This window comes from Haliotis rubra, unplaced genomic scaffold (assembly GCF_003918875.1).
Source record: "Haliotis rubra isolate DU_JTF1 unplaced genomic scaffold, ASM391887v1 Scf1064, whole genome shotgun sequence".
Classification (NCBI taxonomy): domain Eukaryota; kingdom Metazoa; phylum Mollusca; class Gastropoda; order Lepetellida; family Haliotidae; genus Haliotis; species Haliotis rubra.
Genome location: NW_025764964.1, coordinates 211,567 through 229,586, shown reverse-complemented (window position 1 = coordinate 229,586; position 18,020 = coordinate 211,567). Strand labels below are relative to the sequence as shown.

Sequence of the window (18,020 nt, the reverse complement as noted above, 5' to 3'; positions counted from 1 at the left end):
ATTTGATTATAGAAATGATGCTGTCGCTTCTCTTTGTTAGAATATACTTTGACACATAAGGCACAAACATTCACAACCAACCCGTATCCCCAACTGCTGAACCTCAGCATCCAATGAATTATTTATCAGGTGTATCGTTACTTGAAAAATGATCATTCCATTATTGATTTGTTTCAGTGGAGCTGGTGCCCGTCCATAGCCCTCGCATTGTTCTATGGGGTAGTGACGATCTACTCATTGTATGCATTCACACTGTGGTACAAGTCAGCTGTTCCCAAGTACGATGTCGGCGTGTTCCTCACCACCTGGTCCTACTGTACGGTACTCCTCCACTTCCTACTGTCCACACTCATCGTATGTACTCACCATGTATCAGTGTACTGTCTGCAATCCCGTTCTGCTGTGAGGAATAGACGAAGTGATGAGGACTTCTCGAACCAGGACGGTCTACCCGACACCAACGACATCCTCAACGACGACGCCAGCAACATGTCTGAAAACAACACCAGCAACAAGTGGATCACGTGTCGGGACCACTTCTTGAAACACGTGACCATTCCAGTATCATGGATACTTTCCAATATTGTTTTTGTGTTTGCGATCGTTGTGACAGGCGTTTACTACACAGTAATCTGTCCGAAGGATGTCACCTGCGGGAGATACTTCAACATCAACGTCCACGCTCTGAACACCGTTTTCATCGTCGTGGATGTCATCGTCAACGGACGCCCAGTGCGAATGTGCCACGTAGTTTACCCTTTCATCTTTGGATTTATCTACGTAATGTTTACTGTATTCTTCTGGGCGCCCGATCACAGTCGTGTTATCTACCGCATTGTGCTGAACTGGAACAAACCAGGACTGACAATTGGTGTTTTGGTTGGTGCCTTTATTGGCATTACGTTGTTCCATGCTCTTCACCTTGGAATCTACAAACTTAAACTTTATCTGTACAATAGAAAATACCAAGAACCTATTCGAGTTTAAACGATAAATAATATAGGGACATACTATGATGGTCCAAGTCTTGCCGATAGGGTTTGCCTTAACTGCACTTATATATTATGTCTGTGATGTTGTTGAAAACACAGCTAGAGACCTGTGTCGAAGAGGTGCGCTCCTGGGTTTAGTCCAATTTTCTGAAAATGAATGACGAAAAACCGAATTCATGATTTTTGGCTCACAGCAACGACTCAACGTCCCCCCACCCCCACCCCCGCATCACCAATGGCGACAGCTCTGTTAGTCACAGCTCAGCTATACGGAATCTCGGCGTGATGTTTGATCCATCCCTCTTTTTCCAACCCCACGTGAGATCCCTCTGTCGTTCTATCTCTTTCTGTCTCTATAATATCAGCAACATCAAGAAGTATCTGACTGTGGCTTGTCTGAATACTCTTGTGCAAGCTAGTATCCCATCCCGCCTTGATTACTGTAACTCACTGCTTTATTGAACATCAAACTCAAACATCAAACTCCTACAGCATCTACAGGACTGCTCTGCTCGTCTCATCACGGGTTCGGGGCGGTGGGGTAGCCTAGTGGTTAAAGCGTTGGCTCGTCACGCCGAAGACCCGGGTTCGAATCCCCACATGGGTACAATTTGTGAAGCCCATTTCTGGTGTCCCCGGCTGTGATGTTGCTGGAATATTGCTTAATGCGGCGTAAAACCAAATTCAGTCAGTCAGTCACCACGGGTTCCAGGAAGCACTGTGAAATCACACCAATCTTGCGTGAGTTGCATTGGCTTTCTGTACAGCAACGAGTCACCTATAAGCTGTTTTCTCTTTACTGAGTATTCAGCCCTGAATGATCCCACTGCTCCAAAGTATCTAAGACGCCTCATTTCGTACAAAACTTCAAATGGAACTCTTCGATCCAGCAGCGCTTTGAATGATCTTGCCATCCCCAGAACCACCACTAAAATGGGGGAAAGGTGTTTTGCAGTTGCAACCCCAGTGTTGTGGAGTGAACTTCCAGCTGAACTGAACATTGCAAAATCAAGGTATTCATTCCAGAAAAAAATTAAAACACACCTTTTCAGGCAATATTTTAGCTTTGAATCCTCGATCACCCCTGATTCATCATCTTAGCTTTTGCTGTCTTTTTAAGCATCACTGTTTTTAATCACTGTGTAATGTTTCTGTAAAGCGCCACTGAGCAGGCAATAACCTGGATATTAGGCGCCATGCAAATAAATTGTCATTCATTCATTCACAATAAAAAACTCATGTTGTAATCGACAATCGCTGGCAGAACTTTTCCAGTAGATGGGTCCAAAGGGATGTGTCAATGTTATTTACCTGGGCCGGTGGGGTAGCCTTGTGGTTAAAGCGTTTGCTGGTCACGCTGAAGAACCGGATTCGATTCCCCATGTGGGTACATTGTGTGAAGCCAATTTCTGGTGTCTCTCGACGTGATATTGCTGAAATACTGCTAAAAAACGGCGTAAAACTTAATTCAGTCACTGTTATTTACCTAAAAGGTATTTACCTACACAGTTGGCTACCACGTAAGCTCACTAGACATTCAACCAGGTGAGCGTTACAGAAAGCAGCTTGGTCGTGATCACAATACCCCACTATGCACAATTAGATCTCTGTCAACACGAGAACGCAGTTATCTTCTGCGAAGTATTGTCTTCTTTGCAGTGTAATAAAAACTACGCTTTTCACAACGTAACATACCGTGGTCTTAGGCCTACTGCGCTGGCAGGTATTTTGTAAAGCCGCTATACCACTGAGTCTGGTATTACATTATACATATATTTAGGTTTCACAAATTGTGTACTGAATCAGAAACTATGCGAGTTAGGTAAACCTGTTTAGATAACAAAATGCATTCAAGCACAAGGAAAAACATGGTATAATTACCCTATGGTATTTGCGTGTTTGGGAAAAAGATAACACAATGCAACCTGTCAGCTACACTTGTTTGGGATTGTTACTGCATGGGAACTCAACTCTGCAAAACGCCCATTATTTACTGCACATCGATACCAAGGAATAGAACTGCCGATACAGCATGTGTTTGATAGGTTAATATTACAAAATTATGAAGGTTACTTACTTTCCCTTCTCCATCCAAACTAACAGAAAAATTTCAGACACATTTTGCAAGAAAAACGCGAAAAAGGAATATGGGAATCCTACATTGGCTGGGACAACAGCTGTCACATTAATGGTCCCAAATGTAAATGGTGTACCTTTAAGCATTGTAAAAGCTGCTCAAGAATACTTCAAGCATTTGTCGAAAATGGAATCGAAACTGGAAGCACCATTACTCCTTTATCTAACTGAACACTTTCCATTTATACACAACTGATACAACTCCAAAATGCAAAGCAAATCGTGAAGCTGAATCAATATTCAAATTATATGACACCAGAGTTCCACTCCATCTTTATTTGGGCCGCCATGAATCTGAAATATTGCTGAGTACGGCGTTAAACAACAACCAATCCAAACCTGGTTGAGAACAAACAAGGTATCGGTGTAGTATACTGAGTCAAAAAAGAAATTTCACATTCTTTCTTCAGGGCACTATAAAAGAACAAGAGATGGTAAGATGGTTAAATTTTTATTATTTCATTGCTGAGATCTGTGTGATGTACTCGATACACTGACAGTGCCATAATCAGTTCCATTAGGCTACACCGCCGTTCCAAAACATGGGTATACAGAATGTCAAGTCACAAGAATAAAAATGCGAAATATCTCAGTTCAATATCGTGTATGGCCTCCCCGCGCATTCACCACTACCAAACACCGTCTCCTCATCGACTGCCTGATGCTTGTGAACACGTGGTTGGGGATTCTGCGCCATTGCTCTTGCAAGGCAGCGCCAAATTCCTGCAAATTCTGAGGTTGGTTCTTAAGACCACGAAGCCTTCGCCTAAGTGCATCCCAAACGTGCTCTATTGGATTAAGGTCAGGGCACCTCGATTGCCAATCCATGACGTTGATTCCAGCGTTTTGAAGGAAATTTCGTGTCAACATCGCGGTATGCGGCCGAGCATTATCATGCTGGAACTGTAGACCTAGGCCATGAGCCGCCATGAAAGGAACGAGTTCAGGGGTGAGCACCTGGTCGCGGTAAGCAGCAGCTGTGAGGTTTCCACGGATAACTAGAAGTCGGGAACGGTTGTTCCCACAGAAAGCACCCCACACCATGAAACTTCGGCCCCCGAATCTGTCGACTTCCTGACCACAGCATTGGGCATACCGTTCACGACGTCGTCTCCAGACTCTATGCCTGCCGTCCGCGAATCTGAGGGTAAACCTGGATTCATTGCTAAAGACGACTCGATTCCAATCTCTCTGGGTCCATCGGAGGTGACGTTGGGCCCACAGCAGACGTTGACGTTGATGAAACGGCGTCAATATTGGCCCACGATATGGACGTCGAGAGTGGAGATTGGCAGCTCGCAACCGATTTCGAATGTTCTGTGAGGACAGTCGACCTCTAAACATATCAGCCTTGGTTCGTGTAGCCGGCAGAAATCTGTCACGTAGGTGACGTAGGACGATTTGACGGCCTTCTGCTCGTGACGTCACACGTGGACGACCCGACCTTGGGCGATCAGAAGTGGTGCCAGTTTGTTGTAGACGACCTCGCAAGTCATACACAGTACGACGGCTGCATCCCATTGCTCTTGCGATGTCAATAACTGATCTTCCCGCTTGCAACATGCCAACGGCACGTTCATGTTGCACATTTGACAATCGTGGCATTTCAAGTACCGTTAGAACTGTGGTTTAAAAGTGTTTTTTCAATTCTTGAGGCCAATGCAAACACGTGCATATGAAGAAAACTTCAATGCAAAGATCACGTGATCGACTGCACGTGCAAAACCTGATTTGGCACTAACGTCATTTGCACGACGAATGGATGGGTTTGAGTGGGTTTTTGCTAACGTTTTTCTAGAGTCGAAAGATAGGGATCCCATTTCGGATACATAGATGTATCATCAGAGAAAAATTATTCATTATTTTTCAAATTACATTTTGTGAAGTTTCTTTTTTGACTCAGTATATAATCCATACGATATTACCACGAATGAAATGGAGCCACAAACTGCAATTTAAGCAGCTGATGTGAACAAATTACAAATTATGGTGATAATTGTAACACTAAGTCTTCCTCTTAAATCGTATTTTGACAAAAAAATCCCTGAAAGTGGTAATGGTTCTTTAAGAAGGATCCACTGACGACAGACAAGGTGAGACGTGTGAAATGCATTGATTATTCAGCTGTTATAACTGCTTGTCACTCAAACAGAGAACTTCTGCTGCTTGGAATAACTCGGGGGTATTGATAGGTATCGGGACGTAAACATTTTTAATGTACTGTTGGAATATCTGTACATTTAACCACACTAAATGAGTTGAAATCAAGTTCCTGCCACCAAGGAAAATAAATGGCATGGGCTATGTCGCCATACTATATCAGATTGCATTTAAAAAGAACACCAAGATATATTTGTGTAATAAGTAAGCATTAACAATTTAGGCGAAAATATAGTTTCTATTTTAAATATACTAACATGTTACTCGTGATTCACGTGGATATAATAAAAAATCGTACGGTCGTTGTAAAAGATTAATATAAAATGCTTTTATAATATTTCGGAAAGTGTCGTGTTCTCGAGTAACTCCAATGCAGATTTCAAAGGTCATCTTAAAATAGCATTCATAGTTGCATGTTCAAGTAGTTACATACCATTGAACCATGCCTATTACCACCTGTAAACCTTAGAGTAAGCTTAACACGATGTAGAAAGGGTATACGTCGTCCAATAGAAACTGGTCGATGGTATGGCGTGGGGCGAGACTCAGAGACACGTGATCTAATTGTCCAATCACTGACGTCCCCACGGGTACTTAAGAAGAGTATCGTTGTACATGCTGACATTGGTTGCAATGGCCTCACCATTCAAACTCTTCTTTAAACCACTGGAGGACTCTGTGAGAACAGAGATTTTCGGATCTTCAATATTGCATAAATCGGTAAGTCTAATACTGTCTTCTACATACATGTTAAATTTTGCTGCTGCTACTACTGGTAGTAGTGCTATACTAATGCTGTTGCAAAACACAGAAGGAATACCATTCAGTTTCAAAGAAGCAAAGAAAAGTAATAACTTGTAATAAACATCAATATACTGACTGACTGACTGACTGAGTTTAGTTTTACGCCGCTTTTAGCTATTGAATATTCCAGCAATATCACGGCGGGGGACACCAGAAATGGGCTTAACACATTGTGCCCATGTGGGGAATCGAACCCGGGTCTTAGGCGTGATCAATATACTGAACCCAGACAAGATAGGTAAACTTTAAATTTGTTGAAATTTCGCGGAGCTATCAATGACAAACGTCAAAAATGGATTAATAAAATACGTACAAAATAAAACGTCAGCTAAAGTGAAAATTCATAAGTTAATGTTAAAGAGTAGGACAGAAAGGAACAGAAAGATGGATAACAAGATTAATTTGATCAAACAAAACAAAAACGTGTTCAAAAGTGATGAAACACATATTTATAGGCACTTCTTACATGGAAAACAATTCCTTTCTAATGAGTGGTCAATATTTTGGATATGTAGACTACATACTATCACAAAAAAAAGAAACGCATTTGTAAAAATCGATTAATTACCTATTTTGACGATTCTTTGAACACAATATGTAACAAAAGTGTTGATAAATGGTTTTGTACAATTGCACAAGTGAAAAATAGACTTTACCTGCAATTGTTGATTTTGATGAGATTTCTTACAAGGATTAAAAAGGCATCACCACAAGGCAGCAGAAATCACCTTCCTGTTGAAATTGTGCAGCAAAGAGCTTGCACTGTCTGGCTATAAACATCCATATTACTTTCGGAAATCGGCATTCGTGTTCATGGAGTTTGAAGGTCAAATCACTACGCCACGTCTTGATGCTGCGACAGGGAACATCGCCATTGAAAGAATGCACGCTGGAGATTATCAATCTTCAGTTGCCATGCGTCTGAATGTTAGTCTGAGCACGATATCACGGCTTGCAGCTCGTTACAATCAAACAAGCATAACAAACACCGTCCCCCGTACAGGCAGACCTTGATTCATCACTGCAGCCCAAGATCGGCACATCCGGGTACTACATTTGCGTGATCGTACTGCCACGGGTGAAGGCACAGCAGCCAGGCAGCCTGGACTTCGGAGGATATCCGGTCAAACTGTACGGAACAGGTTGAGAGAGATTGGACTGAGAGCCAGGAGATCCGACGTCGGGACCGTGCTACGTCGTCTCCATCGTGCTCAACGTGTCCGTTATCTAAAATTATCAACTTGGTTGTATAGACATTTCCTTCTTCTAAACGTATGTAAAAAATCATGTTCTAAAGTCTAGTTGTGGACGAGTTATACTTGTTTGAAAGTACAACATTTTCGCAACAGACTTCTGTGTTATGCGTCTCTTGTTTGTAATATAAGTTGTTCACTGGTCACGAGGGGTGTGTGGTTTGATGTACCCTCGATGTTTGTTTATGTTCCCTGAGCACGAAGGTTTGTTTGTACATAAACAAACATTGAGGGTACATCAGCCTCGGGGCCCCAAGGGACCAGTGAACAACGTATTTATCTTACCGAACACCTTAATGTTAATTTTGAATTGTTTGAAGCACGGGTACAAATATTTTTGTAGCCATCGCTAGATTTTGCTGACAAGAAAAACAGATTTAGAGTTATCTCCCTTCAATCGATTTGCATTCGCAAAACATCTGTAATGTCCGTACATCATGCCTGATTCAATGTAATTTGAGATAAAGAATTACTACCAGAAGTACCAAATGAGTTGCCATTGACAGCGGGGTACATTGAAATGTAATTCGCTTGTAAGCGGGGTACATTGAAAATAATAGAAGAGCGCTCAGCCAATCAGAAAGCGACATTTATGTGTGAGGTAAGATAATAGTACATGTTGATAAACACAGTCACGTTATCAGTTTGTAGAAGCATTCCAGCAATGCAGCCTCAATGGACACAGATACGACGCAAAACATTGAGCAAATTTTAATAGTACGGACATATGGATCAGGAAGACACAAGTCTGCATATTCCAAATGTTGAAAACGCCACTCAGTCTGCTGCCAAGTTCCGAAGAGCTTATGTACTAAATCCTTATGAAACGATCATGATCTTTTGAGGTTTAAGGTTCTTAATTTGAACAGTTTCTAAACCATTCAAAGTTTCACTCAGTTCAGTATCAGACTGATAAAGCGGCATTTTAGTTCGTCTTATTAGGTAACCAAATGTTATGATCGCTATCCATGGATATAACTTTCATCTGAATCGTGCAATCTGCTTCGAATGTGAATGTGAGTTTGTGGAATTCAGGTTTTTATCGGGATAGCTGAACTGCATCGATAAAGGGTCTGTCAAAAGGGCATGGAACTTCAAGGCTTTTACAATGGCTTGCCTAACTGCAACTCGGAGCGGTACGGTAACCTAGAGTGGTTAAAGCGTTCGTTCGTCACACTGAAGAACCGGGTTCGATTCCCCTCATGGGTACAATATGTGGAGCCCATTTCTAGTGTTCCCCGCCGTGATATTGCTGGAATATTGCTAAAAGCAGCGTCAAACTGAACTCACTCACTGAAACTCACGAACCTTATCTGGCGGAATTGGCACGCTGCAAACAGTTACAAAATGTAGCTTTCTCAAATTTTTATGCTAATTTTGTACAGCGCCAATATCCATCTCAGCTGCTCAAAAGCGCTTTATTTTCCCCCCGATCATTGGATGTCAATCTCAACTCCCATTTGACAGCAGTTTTTGACATTCATGTGCTGCACGATAAGCTTATCGACACGCACATACACAAGTATATTGTAGGTACCCATGCCGAAACCACTGACGTCACGTAGTTCATGCAAGAGTGTTAAATTCAATTCAGTTATTACTCTGTATAAATCTGTATTTGTGTACACATACAGTTCCAGATTACAGTTTCCGTATGTGCTTCGTATATAATATTCAACGGCATTGTATGGAGAGATGCAGATGCTCTGTCTAAAGATGAAAAATCCTAGGTTGCTTAAGATCACATCTGACATTCTGAACAATGGAAAACGTCGTCTTCAATTATTTGTGTTTGAATTATTTTTGTTGTTGTTGTTGTTGTTGATGATGATGATGATGATGATTCGTTTGGTGTTTTACACCGCACTCAGCAATATCCCAGCTATATGACGGCGGTCTGTAAATAATCAAGTCTGGGCCACACATGTGGATCATCGATCAACGCAAATGGGATACAATGAAAAGCATCGAGTGTGCGCGCGTGCTTGCGCGAGTTCGATCGTTATTTGCGTTATACTTGAGAATGCATGACTTGATACTTTGGTGTGATGGACAACACATGTTGTGTATGTTCGATCGTCATATCGAGATTTTATGACAAATTAACCACGTGTTTGACGTTGTGAGTGGCGTATGCTGTATACGTAGATGTTGTCCACGCTATTAGCTGCATATTCAGTTTGTACGTGTAGCGTGTTTGTTTGTTTGTTTTTTAACGCTCTGAGCAATATGGCAACGGTCTATGGATTATCGAAGCTGGACCAGCCTATCCAGTGATTGGCATCATTCTTATTGATTAATGCAACTGGGATACAACGATGACTGATCAACAAGCCTGATCACCGATCCCGTTAGTCGCTTAATATGAGAAGTGTGGACAGTTGAGGACCATTCTAACCCGGATCTTCACGGTTTGGTAGAAAACAAAGCGTTTGGAACACATTATTCAGTTGTTTATGCCACAGGAAAGCACTATGCAAAATATATAAATTAATTTAATACAATGGGCAATACCAGAAGTAGAGAACTGTGACAAACATTAGATGACTTAACACAGTAGTTTAATACTACAAGTTCTTTCACATGACATGAGAATGTCAACAAATGATTAAAATTATTGCATAAATATATATCACCATTAAAACAACCGGGAGAGAGTGGTGGCTGCCAGAGGAGAAATGATAATGTAGGAGAACCCCAACGTTGAGAACAGAGAAATAGGTTATAATCAATGTGGCGTAACAATGGCAAACATCTTCAGGAAAGGCGGATTACAGTTGGAGGGAGGCAACTTCCTTTGCCCTAAAATGGCGGTGACAGCTTAAGGGCGTCAGCGAGCTCCTATGGTTATCTTTGTTTATTTATTTGTTTATTTATTTAGACGTAAAAACGTATCCGTGATTAGTTGTGGTTTGTGTTAAGAAAGTGAGTGAGTATGGTTTTACGCCGCTTTTAGCAATATTCCAGCAATATCACGGCGGGGAACACCGGAAATGGCCTCACACATTTTAACCATGTAGGGATTCGAATCCGGGTCTTCAGCGTGACGAGCGAACGCTTTAACTACTAGGCTACCCAACCGCCCCTGTTCAGAAAGCTTAATAATCAAAGGCGAGGAATACAACCATACATAATAATGAGTACTTCTATAGCGCTAACTTCCATACACCAAGTGTATTGCACAGATTAAAACATAGTCGGGCCTTTATCTTGAACACGTACGTTTGTTGGGTTATTGTCCAGACTCTTTACAAGCGTAGGTAGAATTGAACTTGACACGGTTCAAACTGTATAAATAAAACAAACAATTATTTACATACAGCTGAACAATTTACAATGCTAAATCAATATCTTGACTACTCAGATTAATGCAATGTATCTGTAAATATAACGAAAATATGAAACACGAACCCACGTGCCTGACATGACAAACCTGAAATTATTCCAAACTCATATAAATTCATCAAACTTATACGCTTTGTGACCCTATCAACAATGTTCATCAATATAAATAATAATCATACACTTACAAATTTTCTTGGCCCCTTGCACAAAAATGAATCACCGCAGTTACACCAGCCATGTGCTCTAGTCGACCTTAGTCGCCCGGATCAAAACTACCGGCCGGGACCACTTAAAATCCGGATCCTTACCGGCGGCAACAAAACCAAATTAATTTTTATCCTTAGCAAAGTGCATGCCGAAAGCGTATACAAATAGACTGTTCATTATTACCCCGGCTAAACCAAGCTGCCTCTGAGGTGCTAGAAGGTTACAGTCACATGACTTATCCCACCGGGTACCCATATTCTGCTGGGTGAACAGAGGCAATTATGAATACTCATAAGGGCACTTCTAATGCTGATGCCAATGAAAATGTTCAGCTCGAATGTAAAAGGTGTCAAACAGGCACCCAAAACGCCCAATGTTCCACCTGATGTTCCACTTTGTGTTTGCCAAGTGCGTGGGTGAAATACTGGACAAGCAATCAATTCCTCTAGACAAAATGATGCTTACGGTTTAAACCCGTATTTTAGGTACTTCCCCTCTGGCTTTTATGAACTAGGTTTTCGGTGTCATTGCAGGCTTCTTCAAAGCGACAAACAAGGAGGATAAATACACCAATCTCTGCTAACACTATCTCTGCTAAAACTGCTCTATTTCTAAACGTCGTAACCTATCGCAGTTAACTTATCACCGGAAGGTTTATATAAAACATATTACACCGGAGTGCTCCAGGTTTATAATCTAAAAATGAACATATGTGAAACAAATTCTGGCCCAAAACTGTTATGACATTTTCGTTTTTTGAACAATTTTAGTATCCCCGGCGTGAACGGTTATGTTAAGTCTTGGGCCGTAACTTGTTGGCGTATTGAACAATTTAATTTGTCCGGGGAAGTAAAATAACTGTTAAGAGTAAAACAGATGTTAAAAAGCTTTTACCTGAATCAGAGCTGGATATTTAAGATGATGGCAAAAGTATCCGAATTGAGTTTTGTACGTGAGTGGTTTCTTATCTGTGTGTACCCGCCGTGATATAGCTGGAATATTGCTAAAAGCGGCGTAAAACCATACTCACTCACTTATCAGTGTATAGGTCATATACTCTTAAATTAGATGCAGGTGTATCTCTAACTAATATACGGTTAACACATTATTTGTACAATCTGTTACAGGCATGGTTCAGACTCCTTCCACCACGTGGAAGGTTCATACTGCACTTCCTGTACCACTTGGCAGTGTTTCTGTACGCTGTGGTGAGCCTCGTTCAATGGTATACTGGGGCAGAACACACGCACAACAAAGAATTGTATCTGTCAACGTGGTCCCACATCACGGTACTTATCCATTTCTGCATCTCAAGCATCATCAGCTTCGTGAAGGCAGTCCTGAATCGTAGGACTGAAGACTCGGACCCAGGACGTCAAACAGATGCCACATCAGACCAAGAGTCAACAAAGGATGACGAAAAGACAACACTGACGCCTAAAACAGACAACCAGGGCACACATAAAATTAAGCGGTCACTTCTCCACCTTTCTGAAATATTCACAAGTATCGTCTTTGTACATGCACCATTTGTGACAATCGCATATTATGTCAACATCTGTCCCAGAGACGACAAATGCAGTGCATACCCAAACATCAGCGTCCATGCTCTTGATACAATACTTGTTGGTTTTGACTCCATCGTCACTGTCCGTGAAATACGTTGGTGGTCTGTCATTTGGCCGTTCCTGTATGGCCTCCTCTACATCATCTTCACCTTGTGCTTGTGGTTCTTCTACGACAAGGTCATATACCCAGATATCCTTGACTTGGACGACTTTTGGCTAACCTTTGGAGTGATTGTCGGGGCTATGATGGGTGTTGTAGGTCTACACGTTATACATTCATGCTTACACCACTTTCGTTTAAAGAAGTACAAGGTCAAGCAGGGTTATTAGAACATGGATAAACCGGTTTAGGAGACTGAAACAACTCAATCACATGACACCGGAAAACATCAAATGAGAATATGCCCCTCGAGTATTGTGGACACTAAAAACATCACATTGACAAAATTCGTGTAAGTGCGAAATTTAAATGTTTACACCTAACAAGTGTGGCCGAGAGACAAGATGCCTTTTGGAATCCTCCTTGAAAGATCATTCCCTTTTGCTCGACATGATCGAGCTTTTGAGCCGAATTCCTTTAAAATTTGATTTTGCCAAAACTAACTGCATCGATGGTCACCATATTTAGTTAGGTTTAGTTTTTACTTACGTTTGTCAATGTGGAAAGGGGTGTACAAGGACGATGTTACACAATTGTTTATGTTAATGGATTAAATTTATGATTAATCTTTGAAACGGGGATTTTAGGGTACATTTGTTTCACCGCTCAGTGTATTTCTCTTTGCCCGTCTTTTCCTGGATTCCAGGATTGCAAGAGGCACGGACATGTGTTCTCGTTGATGAGAGGTATATATAGTATGTTTTGACAAACAGCATCTGGTTGTATTCAGCTTTAGCTTGATAGATGTAAGAATCTACATGGAAACGTCGCGCTGTGCAATAAATAAGAAGTTGTCATCCATAAAGTTAAGTATGTTTCATTTTTGAGTCACCAACTTCTAGTATGCCGATCAAACAATTACTGATGTACTGTTAGTCCAGATTTTGTTCAGAGTGAACTTACTATAGTTTACTTGGCTCAAAAGCGGACCGATGAATTGCAATCTAGCTCGAAAACTAATAAACATAAAATACTCAATGAAACACTGATCATAATCAAAACATCATACCCACTCTGTGAGGTTTTTTGCAGAATTTTTGTCCTAAAAAATAAAAAAGTTGTTTGACAATCGATCATTAAAATATTAACACAGTTCACTATTTGTTACGAGGGAGGAATGCAGAGAAAGGGACAGCCGGGTGTTCGAGAACGGATGGAGAAGGCACAGCACAGGTTAATGAATAAATAACTTTGTCTGTGAACGTGCTTCTCGAACACCTGGCTGTCCCTTTCTCTGCACTCCTCCCTCGTAACAAACAGTGAACTGAGTCAATATTTTTATGATAGTTTGTTAAACAACTTTATTATTTTTACTACAAATTTTTTTCAAAAACCTCACAGAGTGGATATGATGTTTTGATTATGATCAGCGTTTCATTGCGTATGTTATGTTTATTAGTTTTCGAGTTAGATTGCACTTCATCGGTCCGCTTTTGAGCCAAACGTTCTGTAGACTTATGGAGCGTTTCCAACCTTCACCACCAGAAAGTTGCGTTGAGTGAGTCGCTGTGCATATGTTGATCACTGGATTGTCTGGCCCGCAACCATATAGGTGGAATATTGCAGAGATAACCACAAACACATCGATTTGTCCGTCTTTTATGTTTGCGTAAGAATATGTATGTTTCAGAAAAAAAATCTTTGTTTATGTTACAGTGTAATGTAGCAAGCTTTCATTGGCTCACAATTTGCTTGAGCCTGACAGTAACCACTTCAGGAACACCACAACTTAATGGACTTCTTGCTGCAACTGTGCTGCTAGTTACATTCAGTTTCCTTCGTATAGCTCATACAGGAAATACTATTTTTCTGTTCAGTAACCATTAATAGAATTTATACATGTTTTGTTTTCGTTGGCACTCTTTCAATGCAGTTTTGGGTTCAGGTTGTTAGGTAAATGGTAACTACGTAACACCTATTCACTGAATGTACTGTCACATGGTGCTACATGTCCAAGCAGTACTGCCACATAGTTTCTGTGAGCTGTTTCAGGTTTCACTGTAATTATGAAAACAAATGTCACAAAAAAACATTTAATAAATGGTGAAGGCTTTCAATGGGTGTTATTATTTCAATATTAAAATCGGTGACCGTTTTTTATTAAATAAGTGGGTGAAATAACTTTCTGTGAACTGTTTTAGGTTTGACTGTAATTATAAAAACAAATGTCACCAAAAATATTTCGTAAATGGTGAAGACTTTCAATGGGTGTTATTATTTCAATATTAAAAGTGGTGAAATACGTGTTGTACAAATATTGTGGTTGAAGTAACTTTCATGCTTGGGTTGTGATTATGTTTGCTATTTGATATTGGTGTCGTGGCTGAGGATGTTGTTGTTTTGTTTCTCACACACCTGTGGATGAGACACCACAGCTAGAAACGCGTGTTATCGTATTCCATGTCCGCATTGACTATTTCTTGGTTCTGACCTTTGGTAAGATTATTACGAACAAAAATCTTGATTGTATATGTGGTCAGCATGGCCTATACCCAAGGATTGAATTAGTTATGGTAAAGGGTTTTAATGTAAACATTTTACTTTGTGGTGACTTTTAAACAATTAATGAGTTGTGACACTACGCATAATATATTACCTTTGCTTTCACCAAACTGTTGTGTGACAATGTACAAATCATCTGCCTACCAACCAATAAAAATGAGCCATCTCTACAAGTGTGTTGTGTACTGAGTCCCCTTCATCGCTACATGTATTAAGTTAGTCAACTACGTCAAACCATACCTTCATTTTCACTGCAATATACACATGAGCATAAGTCAAGCACAACCTACGTTTTACACAAGTACGAAAACTCCACATGTTATTGTATATGCTATGAAAACCAAGGATAGGGATAAAGCCTATAAGCAAATGAGGGGAGACAGTGAGTCAAATGTAAGACACAATGGTGAAACTAGATTGGAGCAAAAACTTTCAAACAAGATTATACGCTCTCGTTAACAAGTCACTGCATTCGCGAATGTCCAGCAAGTATCACAGGACGCGAGGTCCGACTTGAATCCAGGCATCGATGTGACTGAAACAGGAGGAAACCCTAATGTTTTCGGAGAGCTATTTTGTATGTAACAGGCCTGCAAGGAGATGGACGGAAGACAAGACGGAGGGGGCGGGGAGGTTTCGAATCCGATATTGGCATAGTAGGAGTTCCAGAAAGTATTCTGCCAAGCAATGATTGGAAGGAAGCCATGTATTCAACACGACACAGTGGAGCTTCTCACAGAGGTGCCCACTAGAACGGGGAGCTGTTAGTGAAGGCGAGCACTGTGCAGAGGTTTCATATTAAACAAACAAATCAAGGGAGACTACTTCACATCCAGGTTATCAATTCTATATTTACATTGCATGCGACATTGCGTGGGTCCCAGCACATGTTGGCAAACATGGGAATGAGATTGCAGATAATTTGCCCAAATCCGGGTTACAGTTTCCTGAAGCTGATTTATTTATATTTCAACCAATCCCTAAAGATTTTTAAAAAGGTTTTATCGAAATCTGTTACAAGGAGTTGGCAACAGTTGTGGGATACTGGTACTACCTGCCGACATATGTACAAACTTAGACCATCACTAAAATCTGGTCATAAAATTCGTCGTCGTAAAAGGCGTGATGAGGTTATTCTTTCACGTCTCAGACTTGGACACTGTGGACTAAATGCTTACAGGAGTATTATAGATAAGACGGTCTCTTCTAAATGTGGCCATTGCAATTTGGAGACGCCTGAACACAACGAACACTATCTAATTACATGCCCTGGGCATAACAAGATAAGACATAATCTCAGAGGTGCTGTACTTGAGTTTGATGATGTATTTTCATTAGAAACAGTTTTGGGCCCCAATATCATGTATGGGTCTGTGCAACGGGCAGTTTGAGATTTTGTCTCGTCATCTGGAAAATATGATGTAATCTAGACAGGCTCTCGAATGGCGTAGACAGATTTAGTTCTGTGGTTTTAAATCATTTTAACACTCTGTCATCTGAACCTACTGCTTTTTTAATGAATGAGTATTTCATGTTTCAGAAATGGAACTGATTACTTAAGGTTTTTAATCCGTAACACAAAGCAGAGGTTATTCGACATACGTATACATCTACCCAAATTAATATTAATATATATATATAGTGTTGTCGTTTCTTTTATCTTAACTAAACGATTCCTTTTGGCGATGAAATTACCTATGATTGTTTATTAAATCAAGTAATGTGTTGGGCGCAAATAGGCCTCTTATTGGCCCACGTCGCCCTAAAACTATAAAACCAACCTATCAATTCTATACGTGAGTGGGTGAGTGAGTATGGTAGTATGGCACGACGCCACCTTTAGCAATATTCCAGCAACATCACGACAGGGGAGAGAGGAAATGTATTTCACACATTGCACCCATGTGGGGAATCCATGTGGCCGTTCTAACCAGTAAAGAACCAAACCTCCTCAATTTAGGTGTCGCTTTCGCGGGAACGGTCAGGCTACAGTGAACACTGAATTGAGCGTTCCCGGGACTCTCAATACACAAGAAAAACAAATATACCGTATTTAATAAATAAATAAATAAATACGTTTAATATTAGCAAGCCACGGTGAAGCATACATATTATTTTCTAGCATTTGTGATAAAACATTGTGAATTATAACTGGCATTTTATTTTGATGTACATTAGTAGCAAGTTTAAACCAAACTGAAATTAACTGTATTTAATCTCTCAAGAAGTCGAGGTTACGATTTCTCATACCAAACAAGGGGCGGTGGGGTGGCTCACTGGTTAAAAAGTTGGCTCGCCACGCTCATAGGTTCTGTGTGTGAAGCCCATTTCTGGTGTCCCCCGCCGTGATATTGCTGGTATATTGATAAAAGCGGCGTAAAACCATACTCACTCACTCATACCAAACATGTATCTTATTTGTGTGTTTTTTAAAAGACTGTTCAGTGGCTGTCCTATTTTCAGACTATAGTCCAAATTGGCAATCTTCTGACTCCTCGGCTGGCACCCTCTCGGATTACTTGTACTGTAGCTGCTTGCTGACACCACACATCACAAACATCAGGGGTCCGTAGTCTACGGTTTTCCGTACGACAGTTAAGGCATCGTGGGTGACCGCGGGTACGACGTTTGTGTTCACATTGTCTACGGGCATCGTGCGATTTCGTTGGGGACAGGTACTACATTGGGGCTGAACAGAAATCGTAAGGAGAGGGTACGGAGATCGTGCGGTCTCCGCAGCTACTGCACGGACATCGTACAGGTTACACACCATCAAATGTTTTCCTATAGACTTCTATAGTAACCTTATAATTTTTTTAAAAATAGACAAGCTATCAACAGCCATTCTATGTACACATGGGTACACTCTGGCCTTTAAACTACAATAAAAACA

General features: G+C 40.8%; 1 protein-coding gene and 1 long non-coding RNA gene across 2 annotated transcripts in view; one reads left to right on the top strand and one right to left on the bottom strand.

Moving 5' to 3' along the window:
* The window catches only part of LOC124278887 (protein rolling stone-like), a 21,555-nt gene extending 19,309 nt beyond the window's left edge, over nt 1–2,246 (top strand). The window contains exon 3 of the mRNA XM_046714676.1: nt 178–2,246. Coding sequence (XP_046570632.1) covers nt 178–987 — 810 coding nt within the window. The 3' untranslated portion in view covers nt 988–2,246. The remainder of the gene's footprint in view (nt 1–177) is intronic.
* LOC124278906 overlaps nt 1–18,020 on the bottom strand; it is an 18,878-nt gene extending 858 nt beyond the window's left edge. Inside the window, exons 1-2 of the long non-coding RNA XR_006899215.1 lie at nt 17,880–18,020; nt 4,832–4,839 (exon numbers count right to left, since the gene is read on the bottom strand). This is a non-coding gene — a long non-coding RNA (uncharacterized LOC124278906). The remainder of the gene's footprint in view (nt 1–4,831; nt 4,840–17,879) is intronic.